At 43.2% G+C, this 20,682-nt stretch overlaps 1 protein-coding gene across 1 annotated transcript; it reads left to right on the top strand.

Annotated features, from left to right (window-relative positions):
• The first annotated feature begins 382 nt into the window (after positions 1 to 382).
• On the top strand, positions 383 to 18,718 carry LOC110157726 (synaptogyrin-1). The gene is made up of 4 exons (XM_020922093.2): positions 383 to 488; positions 3,647 to 3,884; positions 17,494 to 17,639; positions 18,515 to 18,718. Exons 1-4 carry the CDS (start codon positions 387 to 389, stop codon positions 18,716 to 18,718), a joined length of 690 nt encoding a protein of 229 aa, XP_020777752.1. The 5' UTR covers positions 383 to 386.
• The last annotated feature ends 1,964 nt before the right edge of the window (positions 18,719 to 20,682 follow it).

Raw genomic sequence — 20,682 nt, 5'->3', positions numbered from 1 at the left:
TTAGTGGTTTGGACGCCACAGGTGTGTGCGCGCACTGTGCGCTAGCTGTTGCGACATACAAAAGACTAAATAAACGAAGTAAGATGGAAGATGAGACCTGGTGCGTTCGAGTCGCATTCTTCTGATTAGCTGATCACAGATCTGATTGTCACGCTCGGGCGCACTCAGTGAGACCCTCCGTGAAGCGCGGACACGGTGCGCGTGACTTGAGAGCCGCGGTCACGTGTCTGCACCGGCTCAGAGCGCTGTCCACTCCAGAGAATCACCTTGAATCACGACAGCGCTGACGGCCGGCCCTGCGCCTCTCGAGTCCGCTACAGGAGCACATAGACGCGCGGAGCTCTGGTCCCCGGTGCAGCAGCAAAGCAGGCCCGGCCGGAGCATTCATGGACGGGCTGCAGGCTTATGGAGCTGGGAAGGCAGGAGGAGCCTTCGACCCCGTCACCTTCTTCCAGCAGCCGTACGCCATTCTGCGCATCGTCAACTGGGTGAGTGTCCGCGCAGCCCCGGACAAAGAACCAAGCGTGAATAAGTGTTTGTATCACTGTAGCATGTGGACACGGGCTGTAGCCCGTTTGGTGCCATTGGTATGGCCATCATCACAGATCGGATGTAGGCGTAATCTGGACCTGTACGCCGTTTCACCACAAGATGGTGCCAGTACACTGCACAGTGTGCTCAATGTAAACACCATGTTTAGATTGATTTAGAGTTGATTCCACTCGCTCAACAAGCTCGGACGTACACGGACGTATGATGTGAGTCTTTATTTGAGCTGTCACCGCTTTATCTAAACCAGTAAAAACATAATGTAGAATTTTTATCAGGTTTGGAGTCACTTGAGGAACTAAACAGGCACATAGTTCTACTGATAATATGATCATATTATGATAGTAAGACTGGATATGTGCTCCGTTCATTTAGGCTTACACAGTCTGTGGTTCTATTCTATTCTGCTGTATTCTGATTCATTTTCTTCCAGTCCAGGCGCATGCTGGAGCATGGGCAGTTTGAGGGTGAAAGGTCCGATTATTCAGCACACTCTTAACGTCAGCGTTTACCCATAAGTACACTTTTCATCAGTCCACTTCCTAATATTTTTTAGCACATTTTCCTTCAAAATATACAAACAAAACACAGTAAACGTAAGGAGAATGGCGCCATCTACAGGTCTTTTGTGGTACTAAGTAAATCCCAGATGACAGCAGTTCCACAGTAATCCTCGTTCAGAACTCTTCTACAATCCCACTACATCCCAAACATCTGTATGTTTATTAACGGGCTGTTTGATTTACAGTACATCATGGATATATAGATTTATATCATTGACACAGCTGATGCTTTTCAACAATATTTCAATGAAGCCATCTCTAGTCATGTTTCAGATATAATATTTTGTTTTAAATTATTCATCACTATGGCAACGGTCCTAATTTTTCATCATTCATACATCGGTTGACCTTTGACAGAATGTAATTTGGCCTATTCTCAATTAACCCAAACTTTTTTTTTCTTTTTTCTTTTTACCAGTTATTTTGCTGAACACTTTTCCCTCTAAACACCGCTACATCATTTAAACTCCATTTTGATACTAAGACACATTCTGTTTTCCATTTTTTGGACAGTAGAATGTGTTTTTTCAAATATATAAAAATGTGAAGTCCTTGTTTTACTGTGTGATGTTATATTAGATCTGATAAAACTTGAAGGGCTTGTACCCCTTTTTCCCCAGAACAGATTTATTGTATAATCAGCCCCTGAGGTCAAAATAAGGCCGCTATGTATGTCTGCATCTGATTATAAAACGTTTTATTGTTTGAGAATCAGGACGTGGACTGTTAGCTAGTTTTCATGTTTTAAGATAGAGTGCCTATAAGGTCATTCTAAAACTGTTCAAGAAAGGCCAAATGTGATGCTGTTTGTGATATATATTGTGTAATTTGTTCAAATGAGTATCTAGCAGGGGTGGGTACTCAGTTACATTTACTTGAGTAAGTTTTTAAAGAAATTGTACTTTTCACAGTACTTTTCCCGCACCATACTTTTACTGAAAATATATTTTTTGACATATGTAAAGGGTGACCAGACATCCTTATTTACCGAGCACAGTCCCAGTGTAGAGCCCAGACTGATACAAAACCATTTGTCCCAGTTTTATACAAGAAATGTCTCTGGTGTCCCTATTTTTGATCAATCTGATCCCTGCCAACAGTAAAGAGACATAAACTGTAATTTGTTTGTAAAATACAGAAAAAAACTGATTAAAAATCACACACACAAAAAAAACACAGAGAAAATGTGACTATACTGACTCACATTAGTGCAGAGTACATAACAATTTTTCATAATTATAACTACACACTAGTTTCACACTTGTATTATTACCAACCACCACATTTGAAAATCCAGTCACCCCACGTTATTTCTTGTCCTTCAAATTCCACTTCAAATTAAAAATCAAATGTTAAATCCTGACAGTTACGTTAAGTTAAATTTTACTCTTACTTACTTTTTACTCTCTCACCTATTTCCAGTGTTGGGGACTAACAGATTACATGTACTGGGATTACGTAATCAGAATACAATTTATGAGTAACTGTATTTAGTTCCAGTTACTGTTTCAGTGAGTGGTAATTGGATTACAGTTACTTTGTTGAAATAAATGGATTACACAGTGGTATTTTCCTGTTTTCACATTTTGGGCTAAACCAGGACTAAAACCAGGACTAAACCAGGACTAAAACCAAGACTAAACCAGGACTAAAACAGGACTAAACCAGGACTAAACCAGGACTAAACCAGGACTAAAACCAGGACTAAACACAGGACTAAACCAGGACTAAACCCAGGACTAAACCAGGACTAAAACAGGACTAAACCAGGACTAAACCCAGGAGGACTAAACCAGGACTAAACCCAGTACTAAACCAGGACTAAACCAGGACTAATCCCAGGACTAAACCCAGGACTAAACCAGGACTAAACCAGGACTAATCCCAGGACTAAACCAGGACTAAAACCAGGACTAAAACCAGGACTAAACCAGGACTAAGCCAGGACTAAGCCAGGACTGAACCAGGTCTAAAAGGAGGACTAAACCTGGTCTAGACAATATGACACCTAACAGTAGAGTGGACATAATTTAAGGCAGCAGTGATCTCATATAGAAATCATTTCTCTATCAATAATATTTTTTATGTGCTTAAGTAAAGACTGGACTTTTTATTGTCTTTTAGCAGAGAAAACAAATATCTCATGTTAAGATTTCCTGGTCTTTGCTTCTCCCGACAGTAAAACAAAAGTCTGTTCATGGAGACTTGGGCTCAACAGACAATTTGAAGAGAATAAACATGAATTCTCAGGATGTGGTTGTTACATTTATGTAGTTTTAAAAAGCATGACAGTATCAAGTAATCCAAAGTATTCAGATTACATTACTCACATTAAGTAATTTAATGGATTCCGTTACAAACTATATTTTGGGGTATGTAATCTGTAATCTGTAGGGGAATACATTTTAAAAGTCACCTTCCCAACACTGCCTATTTCATGAATCACGCCTTTACCTCTTGTTCTGATATAGTCTGATTTCAGATCCTTCACCCTCCTCTGTGCTAGTGCTAATGCTGGTGTGTGTGTGTCTCAGCTGTTCTCGGTGGTGATCTTTGGCTGCATTGTTAATGAGGGATACATAAACCGTCCCACAGAGGAGGAGGAGTACTGCATCTTCAACCAGAACGCTAATGCCTGCTCCTACGCTGTCTTCATGGGCTGCCTGTGCCTCCTCAGCTGCTCTGGACTCCTGCTGCTGGACGTGCGCTTCCCTCAGATCAGCAGCGTCAAGGGCCGCAAGAAGGCTGTGCTGGGGGACCTGGGGGTGTCAGGTGCACACACACACACACACCCACACACCTACACACACACACGCGCGCACACGCCTACACGCACGCACGCACACACACACACCTCTAACCCTAACGTCACATATTTCACAGTTCTTCAGATAAACTATAAACAGAACAAGTTTACCCAAACTATCCATCTCACTCCAAATCACTAAATCACTTCAATTCTTCATCCTCGTGTCACTTCTTAACAACTTGACCTCGACCTCCGGAGGGAAACGGAGCGACGCAAACTCTTCTAAATATTTTAATAGAATAGTTTATTTATTTTATAGTCACAAATATAAAACATGTTGTAATATCGGCGCGTCTAAATAGAGACAGCGCTTTTCATGGATATTTTTGTCACAAAGATGTTTTACAGATTCATTATTCAGCATTATTCATTCACTCTACACCTGGTGATAGTAAACTATGGTTGTAGCCACAGCTGCCCTGGGGCACACTGACAGAAGCGCAGCTGCCATGACAATAAGCGCCATCGGTCCTTTACTGATGATGTCACAAAGCAGAGAGCTGCTTTGAAGTAGCAGTAGTAAAAGTATTCTGTCACTGTAGTGTTTATTTCGCTGTGTCACACAGTTTACTTCAAACCAGCGTCGTGCTGCTCTAATGATGTCATAAATCAGAGATCTATCACCATGGAGGTCCAGGGCGACATTAGAACATCACTTTGCTACGGCGACAGCTTCTCAGGCTCCAAAACTATATTAGATTGTTTTGGTGATTACGGTGATTACGATGTACTTTTCCATCTGTATTAATATTAGATGGAAACCGTGGCAACAGAGAGGTGGTCTGCTCTTGTGGAAGCTTTCACATGTTGAACATTTAATGTTGTTTTTTATAATTAACAAAACTAGTCGATCTCACCTGGGACAGAAGGGAAGGAGCTTAGACAGTTCTCCTTCTAGATTGGTGCAAATGCACAGTCCACTCACAGAGATCAGGAGTCTAACCCACAACCTCCTGGTGAGAGGGAGAAGACAGGACAACCGCTCGACATCAGAGCGTTTGTGAAAGCAGCAGTTGAAACGTCACCAACACATTTGCACGACTTCATTGTTTTTTGCTTATTCAAGGAAAGTTACACAGAAAATACTCAGGTAAAGGGGCAGGGCCTCACTGCTCAGGTAAAGGGGCGGGGCCTCACTGCTCAGGTAAAGGGGCGGGGCCTCGCTGCTCAGGTAAGGGGGCGGGGTCTCGCTGCTCAGGTAAAGGCACGGGGCCTCACTGCTCAGGTAAAGGGGCGGGGCCTCGCTGCTCAGGTAAAGGGGCGGGGCCTAGCTGCTCAGGTAAAGGGGCGGGGTCTCGCTGCTCAGGTAAAGGCGCGGAGCCTCACTGCTCAGGTAAAGGGGCGGGGTCTCACTGTAGTAAACAAAATCACTCTTTTATATGTTGATGGATCCACACGTGAAGTCTCCCTGTCCAGGATGTTGGAGCTTTTCTCACATCACAGTCTGACCTGTTCATTTTCAGAAAAGTCCTGGTGTTTGAAATAAATTGAATTCACAAATAATAATAATAACCCAGTTTTGTTTTGTATGTGAACTAGAAGTGCAGAGTCTGATCTTTGAACACTGAAGAGTCTCAAAGTGAGTGGTTTTACTGTAGACAGGAAACAGGTGACACAAAGGTCTGCACACAGATCCCACTTCAGTCTTTGCGATCGGGGATTTAAAGTCTCGTAAGATTCTCCTCATGTCTGTGGTGTTCACTTTCTGTCGCACGTTTAAAAATGGTTCAACATCCTGTAGTGTGTGTCGGCCGTAACTGCTGCTGCGAGCCTCATTGTTCTGGTCTTAAAATGTTCGTATTAATCCAGTCTACATGATCCCGGGTTTTTCATTTTGCTGTTTTGTCTGTAAATCAATTCCTAAAATGCAGCTCTGAATTCTCCCCTTTAACTCTTGGCGTCGATGAGCTTCATTTGACTGGAGCCGAGTGATTTCATTTACAGTCTGTGGACGTCTAAAGAGGAAAAGGACTCCGGATTTCGGCATTTTCAGTTTGTATTTTGGATTTATATGTGAGTCATTTATCATTGAAAGACAAACAGAGTGAGTAAAACACAGTGATAATAATTAAAATGAAATGTGAAGTTTTTGAGGCACCTATGTTCTATTTTTGTCGTAATTACACAAGGGATTCGGGACATAAGCCTCTGCCGTGTCCTGCTTTACATTAGTACTGGTTTAGTCCTGGTCTTGGTTCAGTCCATATTTTAGTCCTGGTTGAGAATGTTTGGAGAAAGTTACCTGTGCCAGGTTCTTCATCCACTCCATGTGCTTTGATAAACTCTGATTATGACATCTCCTCAGACGCTCCATTCGACCACTATATGTAACATCTTTTTATTTTAAAGTCTAATACACATTTTAAAACATATTTTATAATACTATAATTCTGTGCTTCTGGTGCTGTAGAAATCACAATTAAATGTTGTATATTTTCAATGGTGTAAAGTCTTCAAACTGGTGTCCATAACAGAAAAATAACACATGATTCATCTGCACATTACAAACTATTGTCTGAAGTCTGAGTGTACTGCATGTATGTCATTTCTGTGGACTGACTCTCAGTAGCACATGTAACACATTAAAAGGAGATCTAGTGTCAAAAACAACTACAAACATGAATTTACTATTTATATAAGCAAATAGTTACCAAAAAACACTAATGCTCTTATTGTTTTTAGCTCCACATAAAGTCTCTTTTAGCTCCACATAAAGTCTAGAGTCTGAGACGTTTTTAAAGCCTCACTGCTCTTCCTCTGCTTTTTTCATTACAATATAAAGTTAAAAAAAAAACCTGTGTTAATGCCTAATGGGCCTCATTAGAAAAATCAACTCTAAAGAATAAAAAGTACCATGCCACAACAAGCTAAGCTAATTAGCAGTAGCACCTTTAATAAATGACTGTGACAACAAGCTAACAACAAGCTAACAACAAGCTAACAACATGCTAATATATTTAGCACTAGCTAAAGATTACAGAAAATGTAAATACAGCAAAACACCAAATAAAAGATGGCAGCTAAAGCAACTGATGTACTTACCTCAGAATCATTTGTGAATCCTCCGGCCAGTGCTTCGCCATGAGCTTTGGGTGGAGTGTTCTGGGTGGAGTGTTTTGGGTGGAGTGTTCTGAGTCGGGTGTTCTGGGTCAAGTGTTCTGGGTGCTCTGCACACTGACAGTGTAAGGGCACAGTGCACTTGAACTCTCCATGAGGGTGGGGGAGGGGCATGTTTGTTTTTAATTTTAAATGATTTATTTAACGCTAATATTTTCTCATTGGAGCATGCTTAGAAAATAAATGCTTTCAGATGTTAAAAATGTAAAAATTAAAAAGCTTAAAAATATTCTTAGAATTAGTTGAGTGTGTAACCACCTTGAGAGCAAGTGGAGTGGGGGATGGGCATAGGTTTTGTGGGGCCCTGTGTGTCAGGAAAATGTGTTTCTTAATTTTTTAAAAATTCACTTATGTTTTTATCAAAGCTTTCTCATTTCAGTTAGTAAATACATTAAATTAGGTCAGATCTTTAAAAGATGAAATAAATAAATAAAAAAAGTTAGATTTTAAGAATTAGCCTGTTCATTTTGCTCAGTGAGCACATTGTGTGGGGGAGGGGCACATAGGTGGTGTGTTAAATTGAGATTTAATAATTAATAATTGGGACCTGGTTTCTCAGGAAAATGTGAGTGTGACATCAGAGCTGGTTAACTTCATATTTAGAGCAGGACTATTAACAAACACAGAACGTTTCAGACGCAGGTGGTGTGGGGCCCTGTGTGTCAGGAAAATGTGTTTCATTTTTATTTGACTTTAATTCGGATATATATATATATTAGTGCTGTCATGCGATAAAAAAAATTGAGAGATTAATTAATTATGATCTGTAATTAATTAATCTAATTAATCTCATTTTAATCTCACCTAAAAATGGCTGAGAAAAGCTTCAATTTGAGGTATTTTCATTTAAATTCATTATTACATTATTGTGGCAGATCAAAAGACTGATATAGATTAAAAAAGTGACTTTATAAAGTCATTTATTGTTTAACAAATCTCTCCAAATTGGCTGTTGAGCCCAAGTCTCCATGAATAAGAAACTGTTTGCTGTAAAGTAGCAAAGACGAGGAAATCTGAACATAATAACTTTTGTCTACTTAAAGACAATAAAAAGTCCAATCTTTCCTTAACCATATTAAAAATATTATTGATAGAGAAATGCTTTATATATGAGATCACTGGTTTTAGTCCTGGTTTAGACCTACTTTAGTCCTAGTTTAGTCCTGGAATGGATTAATCCTGGTTTTAGTCCTGGTGTTAGTTCTTGTTTAGACCTGGTTTAGACCAGGTTTTACTTCTGGTTTAGTCCTGGTTTAGACCTGGTTTTAGTTCTGGTTTTAGTTCTGGTTTAGTCCAGGTTTAGTCCTGGTTTAGACCTGGTTTAGTCCTGGTTTAGTCCTGGTTTAGACCTGGTTTAGTCCGGGTTTAGACCTGGTTTTAGTTCTGGTTTAGTCCTGGTTTAGACCTGGTTCAGACCTGGTTTTAGTTCTGGTTTAGTCCTGGACTGGGTTAGTCCTGGTTTTAGTCTTGGTGTTAGTTCTGGTTTAGAGGCGCACAGGAGGAAGCGCGGTTTACGCAGCGTACGCGAGAAAACACGGTCCACACGCGGCGCACGTCGGTGTCCGCGCAGTGTCTATGGAAGGAAACGTGGTCCGCGCGTTCTCAGGCTAATAACGATGATGAAGGTGTGTGTTTGTTTGTGTGTGTTTGTGTTTGTGTGTGTTTGTGTGTGTTTGTGTGCGCGTCCCCTCATGTGGCAGGTCACTATAGGACAGTAGTGCAGACATCATGAGTCTATGCAGGTTGTTTTCACCAGTGACATTTAAGTTGTAGGCGATTTTATATTTGTTATTTTCTTTTATATTTCACGTCGGGAGAAGAATTTGCAAGACACGAATGCGTTTTTACCTGTGCACTGCTGCCTCTGTTCTACTGGCTCTTACTTACTGTTTTGTGTGGGTTTCCGGCAATGAGTGGAATTACCGAAATAAAAAAAAATTATAAATGTGTTTTTGTGTGTGTGTGTTGTTGTCCCAACAACACATAAAAACAGGTTTTATAATAAAGCAACTCGCATACAGAAACACTAAAGTTAGAGATTAAAAATGAGATTAACGCGATTAAAAAACATAACGCGCTAAATATGACTGTAATTAATTAATCGCAATTAACGTGATAATTTGACACCCCTAATATATATATTTATATATATTTATATGTTGTTGTTTTTTTTACTTTCTCATTGCCAGTAGATAAGAAATGTAATAGTTTCAGATCCTTAAAAAGGGAAAGTTAAAACAAAAAAGATTACTCCATTAACTTCATGCCGTGGTGTGGGGGAGGGGCACATAGGTGGTGTGGGGACCCCGTTTCTCAGGAAAATGTGTAACATCAGAGCTGGTTAACTTCATACAGTATTTACAGCAGGACTGTTAACAAACACGTAGAAAGTTTCAGATGCTTAAAATATGTTACAGTCACTTCAACAATTCAGTTTAATTTTACCTTCATACTAATCACAAATTCTCACTGCAACAGAAGTAAATTCACTTTTTAAAATTTTCCTGTTTCTATAGCCTCACTTGTTATATTTTATTCAGCCCGCAACAATGGCTGACAGTAAAACTTTTGACTCATCTATTGTCCAGTTAATTCACATTTTGTTGAGAAACGTTCCTGACTGGACACAATATGGTGGACGAAAACTGGTCAGACATGAACCAATTTGTGATTGTTAAAAGACTTAATTAACCTAAACAGCAATTGTCTGTGCTACAAGTGCTGTTGTTTTAAAAAGAATAGAGCTTAATAAAGTTTATTGCGGTTCCAGGCTGTGTGTGTAATACAGCATATATAGGCCTAGTTTTTAGAAGTGTGAATTTAGTCACAATAGCTTTATTGACAGCTTTATACTTGTCTCAATAAAATGGACCATGACTTAAGACTGGATTTGTACAGTGCTGTGAAAAAGTATTTGATCCCTTCCTGATTTCATTTCACGGTTGTTTCAGATCAAACAAATTTAAATATTAAACAAAGATAACTCAATTAACTGTGATATTATTATGGAAAGCTGAGTTCAGACCTGATGCTGCCAGACCTTTAACCCTCTCAGGCTCAAAAAAATTTTTAGTATCAGGAAAAATCTGATATTTGGGGAAAATTATAATATTGGGTAGTAATATACAATTCTGACTTTTTTATCCTTTGTAAAAAAAAAAAAAAAAAAAAAAAGTATTTTGCACTTCTGGCAGGCCGTTTGCGTGTAGCCATTCTTGCACAGTCTTTATCGCCCACGTTTATCAGCATGGATGGGAGAAAAAGCTCCTGAGTTAAAAAAAACTCATAAAATATGGATGTGGAGTAAGTAGGTACTTGGAATTTAGCTGTTGCAAATCTGCAACGCCTGCCTGGAGAGGGTTAAATCAAGAGATCACTTAAATAGAACCTGAACCACACTGAGCTCAAGACATCATGCTGCGATCCAAATAAATTCAGGAGCAGATCAGAAGAAAAGTCATTGACATGTCAGTCTGGAAAAAGTTACAAAGCCATTTCTAAATCTTTGGGACTCCAGTGCACCACAGTAAGAGTCATTAACCACAAATGGAGAAAGCATGGCACAGTGTTGAACCTTCCCAGGAGTGGCCTACCTACAAAAATTACCCCAAGAGTGACGACTCATGCAAGAGGTCACAAAGGAACCAAGAACAACATCTAAACAAATGCAGACCTCACTCACCTCTGTAAAGCTCAGTGTTCATGACTCAACCATAAGAAAGAGACAAGACAAAAAGAGTTCTGAGGAGAAGGTTCTTGATGATCCCAAAAGCTTTTGGGAAAATATTCTGTGGACTGATGAAACAACAGTTGAACTTTTTGGAATGAGTGCATCCCATTACATCTGGCATAAAATTAACACAGCATTTGATAAAAAGAACATGATGCCAACAGTGGAACATGGCGGGGGTAGGGTCATGGTTTGGGGCTTTGTCGCTTCAGGATCTGGATGACACTGATTGAAGGAACCGTGAACTCTGCTCCACCATCAAATCCTGAAGGAGAATGTGCGGCCATCAGTTCGTGACCTCAAACTGAAGCACACTCAGGTTCTGCAGCAGGACAATGATCCAAACCACTCCAACAAATCCAGGCCTAGTCAAAGTCCAGACATGAAACCAATTGAGATGTTGTGGCATGACCTTAAAAAGGCGGTTCATGCTCAGAAACCCTTCAATGTGGTTGATTTAAAACAATTCTGCAATGAAGAATCGGCCAAAATTCCTCCACAGTGATGTGAAAGACTCATTGCCAGTTATCGCAAACACTTGACTGCAGTTGTTGGTGCTAAGGGAGGTTCAACCAGTTATTAGGGGTAGGGGGCAATTACTTTTATGAATACGAACAGGATTTTGTGGAGCTTAGAGGACGAGCGGGACTTTGTAGACTGGTGTCAGGAGAACCAGCTTCTCATTAATGCTTGGAAGAACAAGGTGATGGTGGTGAACTTCCACAGAAGCCATCCCCTGACCAGTGAACATCCAAGGAAGGGACATTAGGGGAGTGGACTCATACAAGTACCTGGTGGTGAACCACAGAACAGACACATACTGTACAGGAAGAGCCAGAGCGCACTCTACCTCCTGTGAGTGGACCAGTGCTGACCACCAAAGTACAAGGTCATCAAGAAGTCCATCTCAGTTTTTACAGTTTACAAAAATCAACAAATTTACAAAAAAATATCCACGTTTGGTAATCTGATGTAAATACTTTAATCTTAAAGGACTTGGGACACTGACAAAAAAAATTGTATAATTGCAGTTAACTTTTATGTACAGTACTATTATCAAAGGCACAAACTACAAAAAAGAAGGAAAAAAAAAAAAGACAATTTCTTTATTTATTTATAACATTTATATTTAACATATATATATATATATATATATATATATATATATATATATATATATATATATATATATATATATATATATATATATATATATATATATATACTGAGATGTCCGTTGTTTTTCCCGGTATCTGTTGAAGCCACTCTTCCAGTTTGGGGGTTACAGCCCCGAGTGCTCCGATCACCACAGGCACCACTGATGCCTTTACTTTCCAGGCTCTCTCCAGCTCCTCCTTGAGCCCCTGGTATTTCTCTAGTTCCTCGTGTTCATTTTTCCTGATATTACCATCGCTTGGTATTGCGATGTCCACCACCACGGCTCTGCTCTGTTTCTTATCCACCACCACTATGTCTGGTTGGTTCGCCATCACCATCCTGTCAGTCTGTATCTGAAGTCCCACAGGATCTTGGCTCGGTCATTCTCCACAACCTTTGGAGGTGTTTCCCACCTTGATCCTGGGGTCTCCAGCCCGTACTCTGCACAGATGTTTCTGTACACTATGCCTGCCACTTGGTTATGTCGCTCCATGTATGCTTTCCCTGCCAGCATCTTACACCCTGCAGTTATGTGCTGGACTGTCTCAGGACCCTATTTGCACAGTCTACACCGTGGGTCTCGTCTGGTGTGGTAGATCTGGGCCTCTATTGCTCGAGTGCTCAGGGCCTACTCCTGAGCAGCCAGGATCAGTGCCTCTGTGCTGTTCTTCAGACCAGCCCTCTCAAGACATTGGTAGGATTTCTTGATATCAGCCACTTCAGTTATGTTCCGGTGGTACGCCCCATGTAGGGGTTTGTCCTGCCATGATGGTCCCTCCAGCACCTCTTCTTCTGGACCCCACGGTCTGAGACATTCTCGGAGCACCTCATCTGTCAGGGCCTTGTCCTTGATGTACTCAAGGAGCTTGGATGTTCCCACACTCACTAGTCCTCGGCCTCCTTCCTTCCGGCCTGCGTACAGTCTCAGGGTGCTGGATTTGGGATGGAACCCTCCATGCGTGGTCAGGAGCTTTCATGTCTTAACATCTGTGGTCTGTATCTCCTCCTTTGGCCAGCTTACAATTCCTGCAGGGTATCTGATCACTGGCAGGGTGTAGCTGTTGATTGTCTGCACCTTGTTCTTGCCATTGAGCTGCTTCTTAGGACTTGTCTCACTCTTTGCAGGTATTTGGCTGTAGCTGCTTTCCTTGTTGCTTCTTTGAGGTTGCCATTTGCTTGTGGGATACCAAGGTACTTGTAACTGTCCTCAACATCTGCTATTGTTCCCTCTGGGAGTGAGACCCCCTCTGTGTGGACTACCTTCCCTCTCTTTGTCACCATCCTGCTACATTTCTCAAGCCTGAATGACATTCCAGTGTCTGTACTGTAGATCCTTGTGGTGTGGATCAGTGAGTCGATGTCTCACTCACTCTTAGCGTACAGCTTTATGTCATCCATGTAGAGGAGGTGACTGATGGTGGCCCCATTTCTGAGTCGGTATCCATAGCCAGTGCGGTCGATTATTTGGCTGAGGGGGTTCAGACCTATGCAGGACAGTAGTGGGGACAGTGAGTCTCCTTGGTATATGCCACATTTGATGGACACTTGTGCAAGTGGCTTGCCATTGGCTTCAATGGTGGTTTTCCACAACCGCATCAAGTTTGCAATGAAGGCTCTTAGAGTCCTGTTGACATTGTACATCTCCAAGCACTTAATAGTCCATGTGTGTGGCATTGAGTCGTAGGCTTTCTTGTAATCAATCCAGTCAGTGCACAGGTTGGTCTTACGGGTTCTGCAGTCGCGGGCGACTGTTCGGTCAACCAGGAGTTGGTGCTTGGCTCCCCTGGTGTTTTTGCTGATGCCCTTCTGTGCTGCGCTCATGTATTGATCCATGTGCCCACTTATCTTACCCGCAATGATGCCTGACATGAGCTTCCATGTTGTGGAGAGACAGGTTATTGGCCGATAGTTGGATGGGACTGTACACTTTGAGGGATCCTTCAGGATCAGGATCATGCGCCCTTGGGTTAGCCATTCAGGGTGTGTCCCATCCCTTAGCAGCTGGTTCATTTGTGCTGCCAGGTGCTCGTGGAGAGCAGTGAGCTTCTTTAGCCAGTATGCATGGATCATGTCAGGACCCGGTGCGGTCCAGTTTTTCATACCTGAGACTCTTTCCTGGATGTCTGCCACTGTGATGGTGACTGGATTCTGTTCAGGGAGGTTCCTGTGGTCTTCTCTCAGATCCACCAGCCACTGTGCATCGGTGTTATCTGATGCCTCCCTCTCCCATATGCCTTTCCAGTACCTCTCAGTCTCCAGCCTTGGTGGGTCTGCTCTGGTGTTATTACCCTGCCACTGAGCGTACACTTTCTCCAGTTGTGTTGCAAACAGCTGGTTTATTCGTCTAGCCTCTTTATCTCGTGTGTACCTCTTTAGGCGGCTGGCCAAGGCTTGGAGCCTTTGTTTGGCAGTTTCGAGTGCTTCAAGTACGGGCATCTGGTTGTACCTCTTGGGTACTTGCTTTTTCATTGCACCTTTCTGGGCCTCTGACAGTTGGCTCACTTCTCTCCGCGCCTCCTTGATTTTTGCCTCTAACCGTCTTTTCCATGGTGGGTATCATATCTGTCAGGGAATTCTACCCAAAAGACATTAAAAATACATTAAATAAAGACACACCAGAAAGAGACGGTTAAAATTTATACTTGCGCAAGGAGAGTCGTGAACACTGTCTGTCAGCTCCCTGACCTACTCTGCTCAACAACTCTCCAAGTCACACTTTTATTGAAAATCATTTCACAGATAAGCATACTTGATGACATCACAATACATACATTTCACTTGTTATCTTATAACTAACAATCGTCAACTGAACCACCCTCCCATTTCACACTTGATTACATATCCCAAAGATAGACAATTGCGTGGTTCCCCAAGGCCTTCAGTTTTAACATAAGATGGGACAAACCCAGAATTGTTGGCGCCCATAGTAGATTAGCTTAATCGGTCAGTTGACATGTCATTCATATCTGATGCTGTTTTCATGTCACGTATATCCTGAACCAAAACAGACCCAAAGCAATGTTGATTACACCATGATTAATATTTAAATGTTTCACCCTTTAAATGATTAATACTTTAATGAAAGAATTACATATATAATGAGTAACACTTTAATGAGACTTTGAATCAAAGAAATACATTTATATCATAGAATTCTCTAACAATATCTCATGGCTCCCATGGTTGCTCTCATAGCCAAACACCTCTAGGATCACTGCTGCTGAAGTGTATATCAGCTCATTGGTTTCAGTGATTGTTGTGGTAGGTGCTCAGTGCTGTATTCCTCTGTAACTGGCATCAGGGTTGCCTTGTGTTCATTCGGGCCATGAGCTTATCTTTCAGGTCAGTTGCTGCCTCGCTCAGCGTGATACTTATTGGGGCTTCGTACCCAATCTCTGGTTGGGGAGTTGGTGTCAACATACTGGCTCCCCCTTGCCATGGCATTTGTGTTGTACCTCATCAATCTCTAGTTGTGATACCAGTAGTTTATTCATTGTTGCATGTTTGTTGTTGTACAGGTTCAAGGGACTGTTTTCTGGCAAACAGCAAAGAGTCCAGCAGCTTAGCCCAAAGGAAACCTGTGACTGTCCAGCCTACACTTCTATACGTGGTAGGAGGCCCTGTAGCCAATCCCTATTTCGTTTCCTGCTCCTACCACCTCCAGCGCGCCTTGGACTCGTACTGGGGGATCTTTATGTTTTGCCTCCTTGTTTGTGGATTAAAACTTAGGTTCCCTCCTGGAACATGGACTATTAGGATTACTATTGAACTCTGAACTCTGGCAGGCGTGGAGGTTCTAGCTCTTAACATGGATCTAATGCCGTCCTACATGAACTCTCTTACCAAATTCATTGTATCAGCTCTTGCCTCTCTTACATGACTCAAGTGCACTTGAAACTGTAAATATTGTATATATGTCTCAATAACACTGCATTTTTGGATAGCATCATAATTTTGTCTTGTTTTATTTGGCACTTTTTGTTTACTTCTCCTTCTAGAGAGAATCTAGTTTCTGATCCGACTTCATATATTTCACATTTGATCATATTCTGCATAAATCATGGTAACCTACTACTCAACAGTTTTTGGTAGTGTTATAACAGCTTCAAAACTCATATGTGATACTTATGTATGTTTCATTATTGCAAAGAAATGTACTCAGAATGAATACTATAATATACTGTTTCACTTATCATTTATCTGATTCGTCGATATGGTAAAATAATAGGAATACACACTATACAGTTTGGGATATATTCTTGTGGGGACCCTGTATACATACACTTTTCCAGGGATGTCCTCATGGGGCCCCTGCAGTACCACCTGATGACCACTAGGGTATACACACGACGCACACTTTCTCACGAAAATTCGCCCCCAGGGGACTTTTTCTAATTTTGAAAAAAAAATTCACTAGGCATATTAGAATGACGTTTTACAGTTATTTAGATGGTTGGACTCGTGGGGTCCAAGCCTAGGGCCACATGAGTCAAAAGTGGTCCCCACGTCGTGAGTGAAATCTCAGGTTGTGGACCCCTCGAAGATATAAAAACGAGTGCGCACATGCACACACACGCGCACACACGCACACACACACGCACACACACGCGCACACACACACACGCACACACACACACACGCACACACACGCGCGCACACACGCACACACACACGCGCACACGTGCACACACACGCACACACACACATGAAATGAGCAATGAGCCCATATTGTGCTATTGTCTCATTTATGTGTTAATGTAGTGTCCTCATCACAAACAGACCTGTAGTTGTGTTTTGTTTCATTCACACATTTAACACACAAAACCTGCATATTTAGGAGTTCTTCTCTTGAACAGAAAACAGTCATGACCTTGTGATGTCATGTGGTAATAAAGGAAGCGCTCCACAGTGTTTCTAAAATCCATACACCTATACTAGAATCATTTGGATCATTTAGGTCCAGGAACTTCCAATCTCTGCTGAACTAAAGGTAAAAGGAGCTGTTCAAACTATGGCATGACATCACAAAGTGGAGCAAAGCATTCTGCGCTTTCACAGATATGAAGCAAAACACAACTCCGGGTATGTTTTTGAAAGATTTTAGTGTTTTAAAGTGAGCTGGAGGACAGGTCAGAATTCCATCATAACATGGAAATAGAAAGTTAAAACTGTACTTAAAACATTCTCTACAAAAATCCATTTACTTTATGCCATACTATGAAATATGTTTGCCACAGGAACAACATTTACACGGAAGGCATGCTTTTCTCAGTGAAACACAACCTACACAAGAACAAAACAAAACAAAAAGCTTTTTATATTAGTCTATTTGCAGACTGTGTCTTTACCTGTCAGATTACAGATATTTTGGTTTATGGTCAATATTTCTGTAATGACAAAGTCCAGTGTCTTCTCTATCAGTGTAAGTGAAATGATTTTTTTTCACAATCGCTTCATAAACTGGTGCCATAATTCAACTTCACAGATGTGAGTGTTGCCAGTCGCTTGTACCTGTACTCGCTTGTGTGTGTGTGTACTGTGCTGACGTGTGTGTGTGTGTGTTGCAGCGTTTTGGTCCTTCATGTGGTTTGTGGGATTCTGCTTGTTGGCCAATCAGTGGCAGGCGAGTCGAGTGGAGGACAACCCCCTGAGAGAGGGCGGGGACGCAGCCCGGGCAGCCATCACCTTCTCCTTCTTCTCCATCTTCAGCTGGGTACATGTCTTACTCCAGTGTTCCAACCACAAACCAAGTTTCTACTGTTACAGTGGAACAGGATCATGTCTACAGTCTAAGGACCTGTTTGTGTTAAAGACGGGGTATTTCACTACAAATCAACGCACTAACAAGTTTGATCATTTTCACTTAGTTTCTGATACTACGAATTGTCCCTCCCATTGCTCAAGTCATTCCCCCTTCAGAGCATTATCCCAACACAATCAGCAGATCACATCAAGTTTGTCAAGTCGCTGTGCTCAACATGTTTTTGTATATTTCTGGAGAATTGTCGTGTGGGAGCACGGGTGACGGAGGCGGAGCATTGTTCTAATGAGGCCCAGGGGAGATCGCTAGAATAAATTCCTGGATGATAATGCATCGATGTAAAACCTCTTCTGGAATGTTTTTGAGAACAAGGTTAGAACATGATAAAAGCTCCAAAAAACGATTAAGCAGAATACCCCCTCTTTAATGAACATGAGATGCAATTAATAAATGAAACACTTAATGGGTCATAGAAGGGATTTATTCAACCTTCAGTTCAAATCTTATCATAGTGCAGAAAAATAACAAAAATACAAACCAGTATAGATATGGATATAGTCATTATCAGACTTTCTGCAAAACTATAGAAATGCCATTGAGCATTGAGAGGACATGTGTTATTGTATTATTTTTATTATTTGTGTAGAAAATGTTCATACTTTTGATAAAAATGGGACTGGACTGGACTAGACTACAACACTGTAACATAAAATGAGTAAATGACTGGCATAAGGGTCTTCCTCAGTTTCATATAATAATAATAATGTCCATAAAATGTCAACTTTTTTTATACAAAGCTTACTTAACTTCCGCCTTTCTTCCCACAGGGGGCACAGTCCTTCCTGGCCTTCCAGAGGTACAAATTGGGGGCCGACTCTGCCATCTTCTCCCAGGACTACACTGACCCGGGGCAGGAGGCGGGACAGGGCCCCTACAGTGCCTTCCCCGGGGATACGGTGGAGAGCCCGTCTGCAGGGGGCGCTGACGGGACACCGGACAGCCCTGTGGGGTACCAGAGGCAGGAGTATTGAAGGATTTTGTATCTTTGTACAGGATTCACTGTAACAAGCTTCCCCAGTGTGTCATTAGAATTCTGTTATTGCATAAGCTACTGGTTCAAATGAAAGTATAAGAATAATGTATTGTTGTGGGTAGGATACCAGCTAGGTCCTCCCTGGGTCCTCTCTGGGTTCTTTCTGGGTTCTCTCTGGGTCCTCTCTGGGTCCTCCCTGGGTTCTCTCTGGGTTCTCTCTGGGTCCTCTCTGGGTTCTTTCTGGGTCCTCTCTGGGTTCTCTCTGGGTCCTCCCTGGGTTCTCTCTGGGTTCTCTCTGGGTCCTCTCTGGGTCCTCTCTGGGTTCTCCCTGGGTCCTCTCTGGGTTCTTTCTGGGTCCTCTCTGGGTTCTCTCTGGGTTCTCTCTGGGTCCTCCTGGGTCTCTCTGGGTTCTCTCTGGGTTCTCTCTGGGTCCTCCCTGGGTTCTCTCTGGGTTCTCTCTGGGTCCTCCCTGGGTCCTCCCTGGGTTCTCTCTGGGTTCTCTCTGGGTCCTCTCTGGGTTCTCTCTGGGTCCTCCCTGGGTTCTCTCTGGGTCCTCCCTGGGTTCTCTCTGGGTCCTCCCTGGGTTCTCTCTGGGTTCTCTCTGGGTTCTCTCTGGGTCCTCCCTGGGTTCTCTCTGGGTTCTCCCTGGGTCCTCTCTGGGTTCTTTCTGGGTCCTCTCTGGGTCCTCCCTGGGTTCTCTCTGGGTCCTCTCTGGGTCCTCCCTGGGTTCTCTCTGGGTTCTCTCTGGGTCCTCCCTGGGTTCTCTCTGGGTTCTCTCTGGGTTCTCTCTGGGTCCTCCCTGGGTTCTCTCTGGGTCCTCCCTGGGTTCTCCCTGGGTTCTCTCTGGGTTCTCTCTGGGTCCTCCCTGGGTTCTCCCTGGGTTCTCTCTGGGTTCTCTCTGGGTCCTCCCTGGGTTCTCTCTGGGTCCTCCCTGGGTTCTCTGGGTTTCTCTGGGTCCTCCCTGGGTTCTCTCTGGGTTCTCTCTGGGTCTCCCTGGGTTCTCTCTGGGTTCTCTCTGGGTCCTCCCTGGGTTCTCTCTGGGTCTCTCTCTGGGTTCTCTCTGGGTTCTCTCTGGGTCCTCCCTGGGTTCTCTCTGGGTTCTCTCTGGGTTCTCTCTGGGTCCTCCCTGGGTTCTCTCTGGGTTCTCTCTGGGTTCTCTCTGGGTCCTCCCTGGGTTCTCTCTGGGTCCTCTCTGGGTCCTCCCTGGGTTCTCTCTGGGTTCTCTCTGGGTTCTCTCTGGGTTCTCTCTGGGTCCTCCCTGGGTTCTCTCTGGGTCCTCCCTGGGTCTCTCTCTGGGTTCTCTCTGGGTCCTCCCTGGTTCTCTCTGGGTTCTCTTCTGGGTTCTCCTGGGTCCTCCCTGGGTTCTCTCTGGGTTCTCTCTGGGTTCTCTCTGGGTTCTCTCTGGGTTCTCTCTGGGTCCTCCCTGGGTTCTCTCTGGGTTCTCTCTGGGTCCTCCCTGGGTTCTCCTGGTTCTCTCTGGGTTCTCTCTGGGTCCTCTCTCTGGGTCTCTCTGGTCTCCTGGGTTCTCTCTGGGTTCTCTCTGGTCCTCCCTGGGTCTCTCTGGGTTCTCTCTGGGTCCTCCCTGGGTTCTCTCTGGGTCCTCCCTGGGTTCTCTCTGGGTCCTCCCTGGGTTCTCTCTGGGTTCTCTCTGGGTTCTCTCTGGGTCCTCCCTGGGTTCTCTCTGGGTTCTCTCTGGGTCCTCCCTGGGTTCTCTCTGGGTCCTCCCTGGGTTCTCTCTGGGTTCTCTCTGGGTTCTCTCTGGGTCCTCCCTGGGTTCTCTCTGGGTCCTCCCTGGGTTCTCTCTGGGTTCTCTCTGGGTCCTCCCTGGGTTCTCTCTGGGTTCTCCCTGGGTTCTCTCTGGGTCCTCCCTGGGTTCTCTCTGGGTTCTCTCTGGGTCCTCCCTGGGTTCTCTCTGGGTTCTCCCTGGGTTCTCTCTGGGTAGTCTCTGGTGTTGTCAAACCC

Source organism: Boleophthalmus pectinirostris, unplaced genomic scaffold (assembly GCF_026225935.1).
Source record: "Boleophthalmus pectinirostris isolate CB_2022bp ecotype Guang Dong unplaced genomic scaffold, ASM2622593v1 HiC_scaffold_22, whole genome shotgun sequence".
NCBI classification, from domain to species: Eukaryota; Metazoa; Chordata; class Actinopteri; order Gobiiformes; family Gobiidae; genus Boleophthalmus; species Boleophthalmus pectinirostris.
This window is presented reverse-complemented; position numbering and strand designations above follow the sequence as displayed.

Excerpts from the sequence above, each read along its gene's own strand:
- LOC110157726 (XM_020922093.2), top strand. The coding sequence starts at position 387 with ATGGACGGGCTGCAGGCTTATGGAGCTGGGAAGGCAGGAGGAGCCTTC. Across the intron at positions 489-3,646 it reads TTCTGCGCATCGTCAACTGG|CTGTTCTCGGTGGTGATCTT; the intron begins GTGAGTGTCCGC and ends TGTGTGTCTCAG. Across the intron at positions 3,885-17,493 it reads GGGGGACCTGGGGGTGTCAG|CGTTTTGGTCCTTCATGTGG; the intron begins GTGCACACACAC and ends TGTGTGTTGCAG.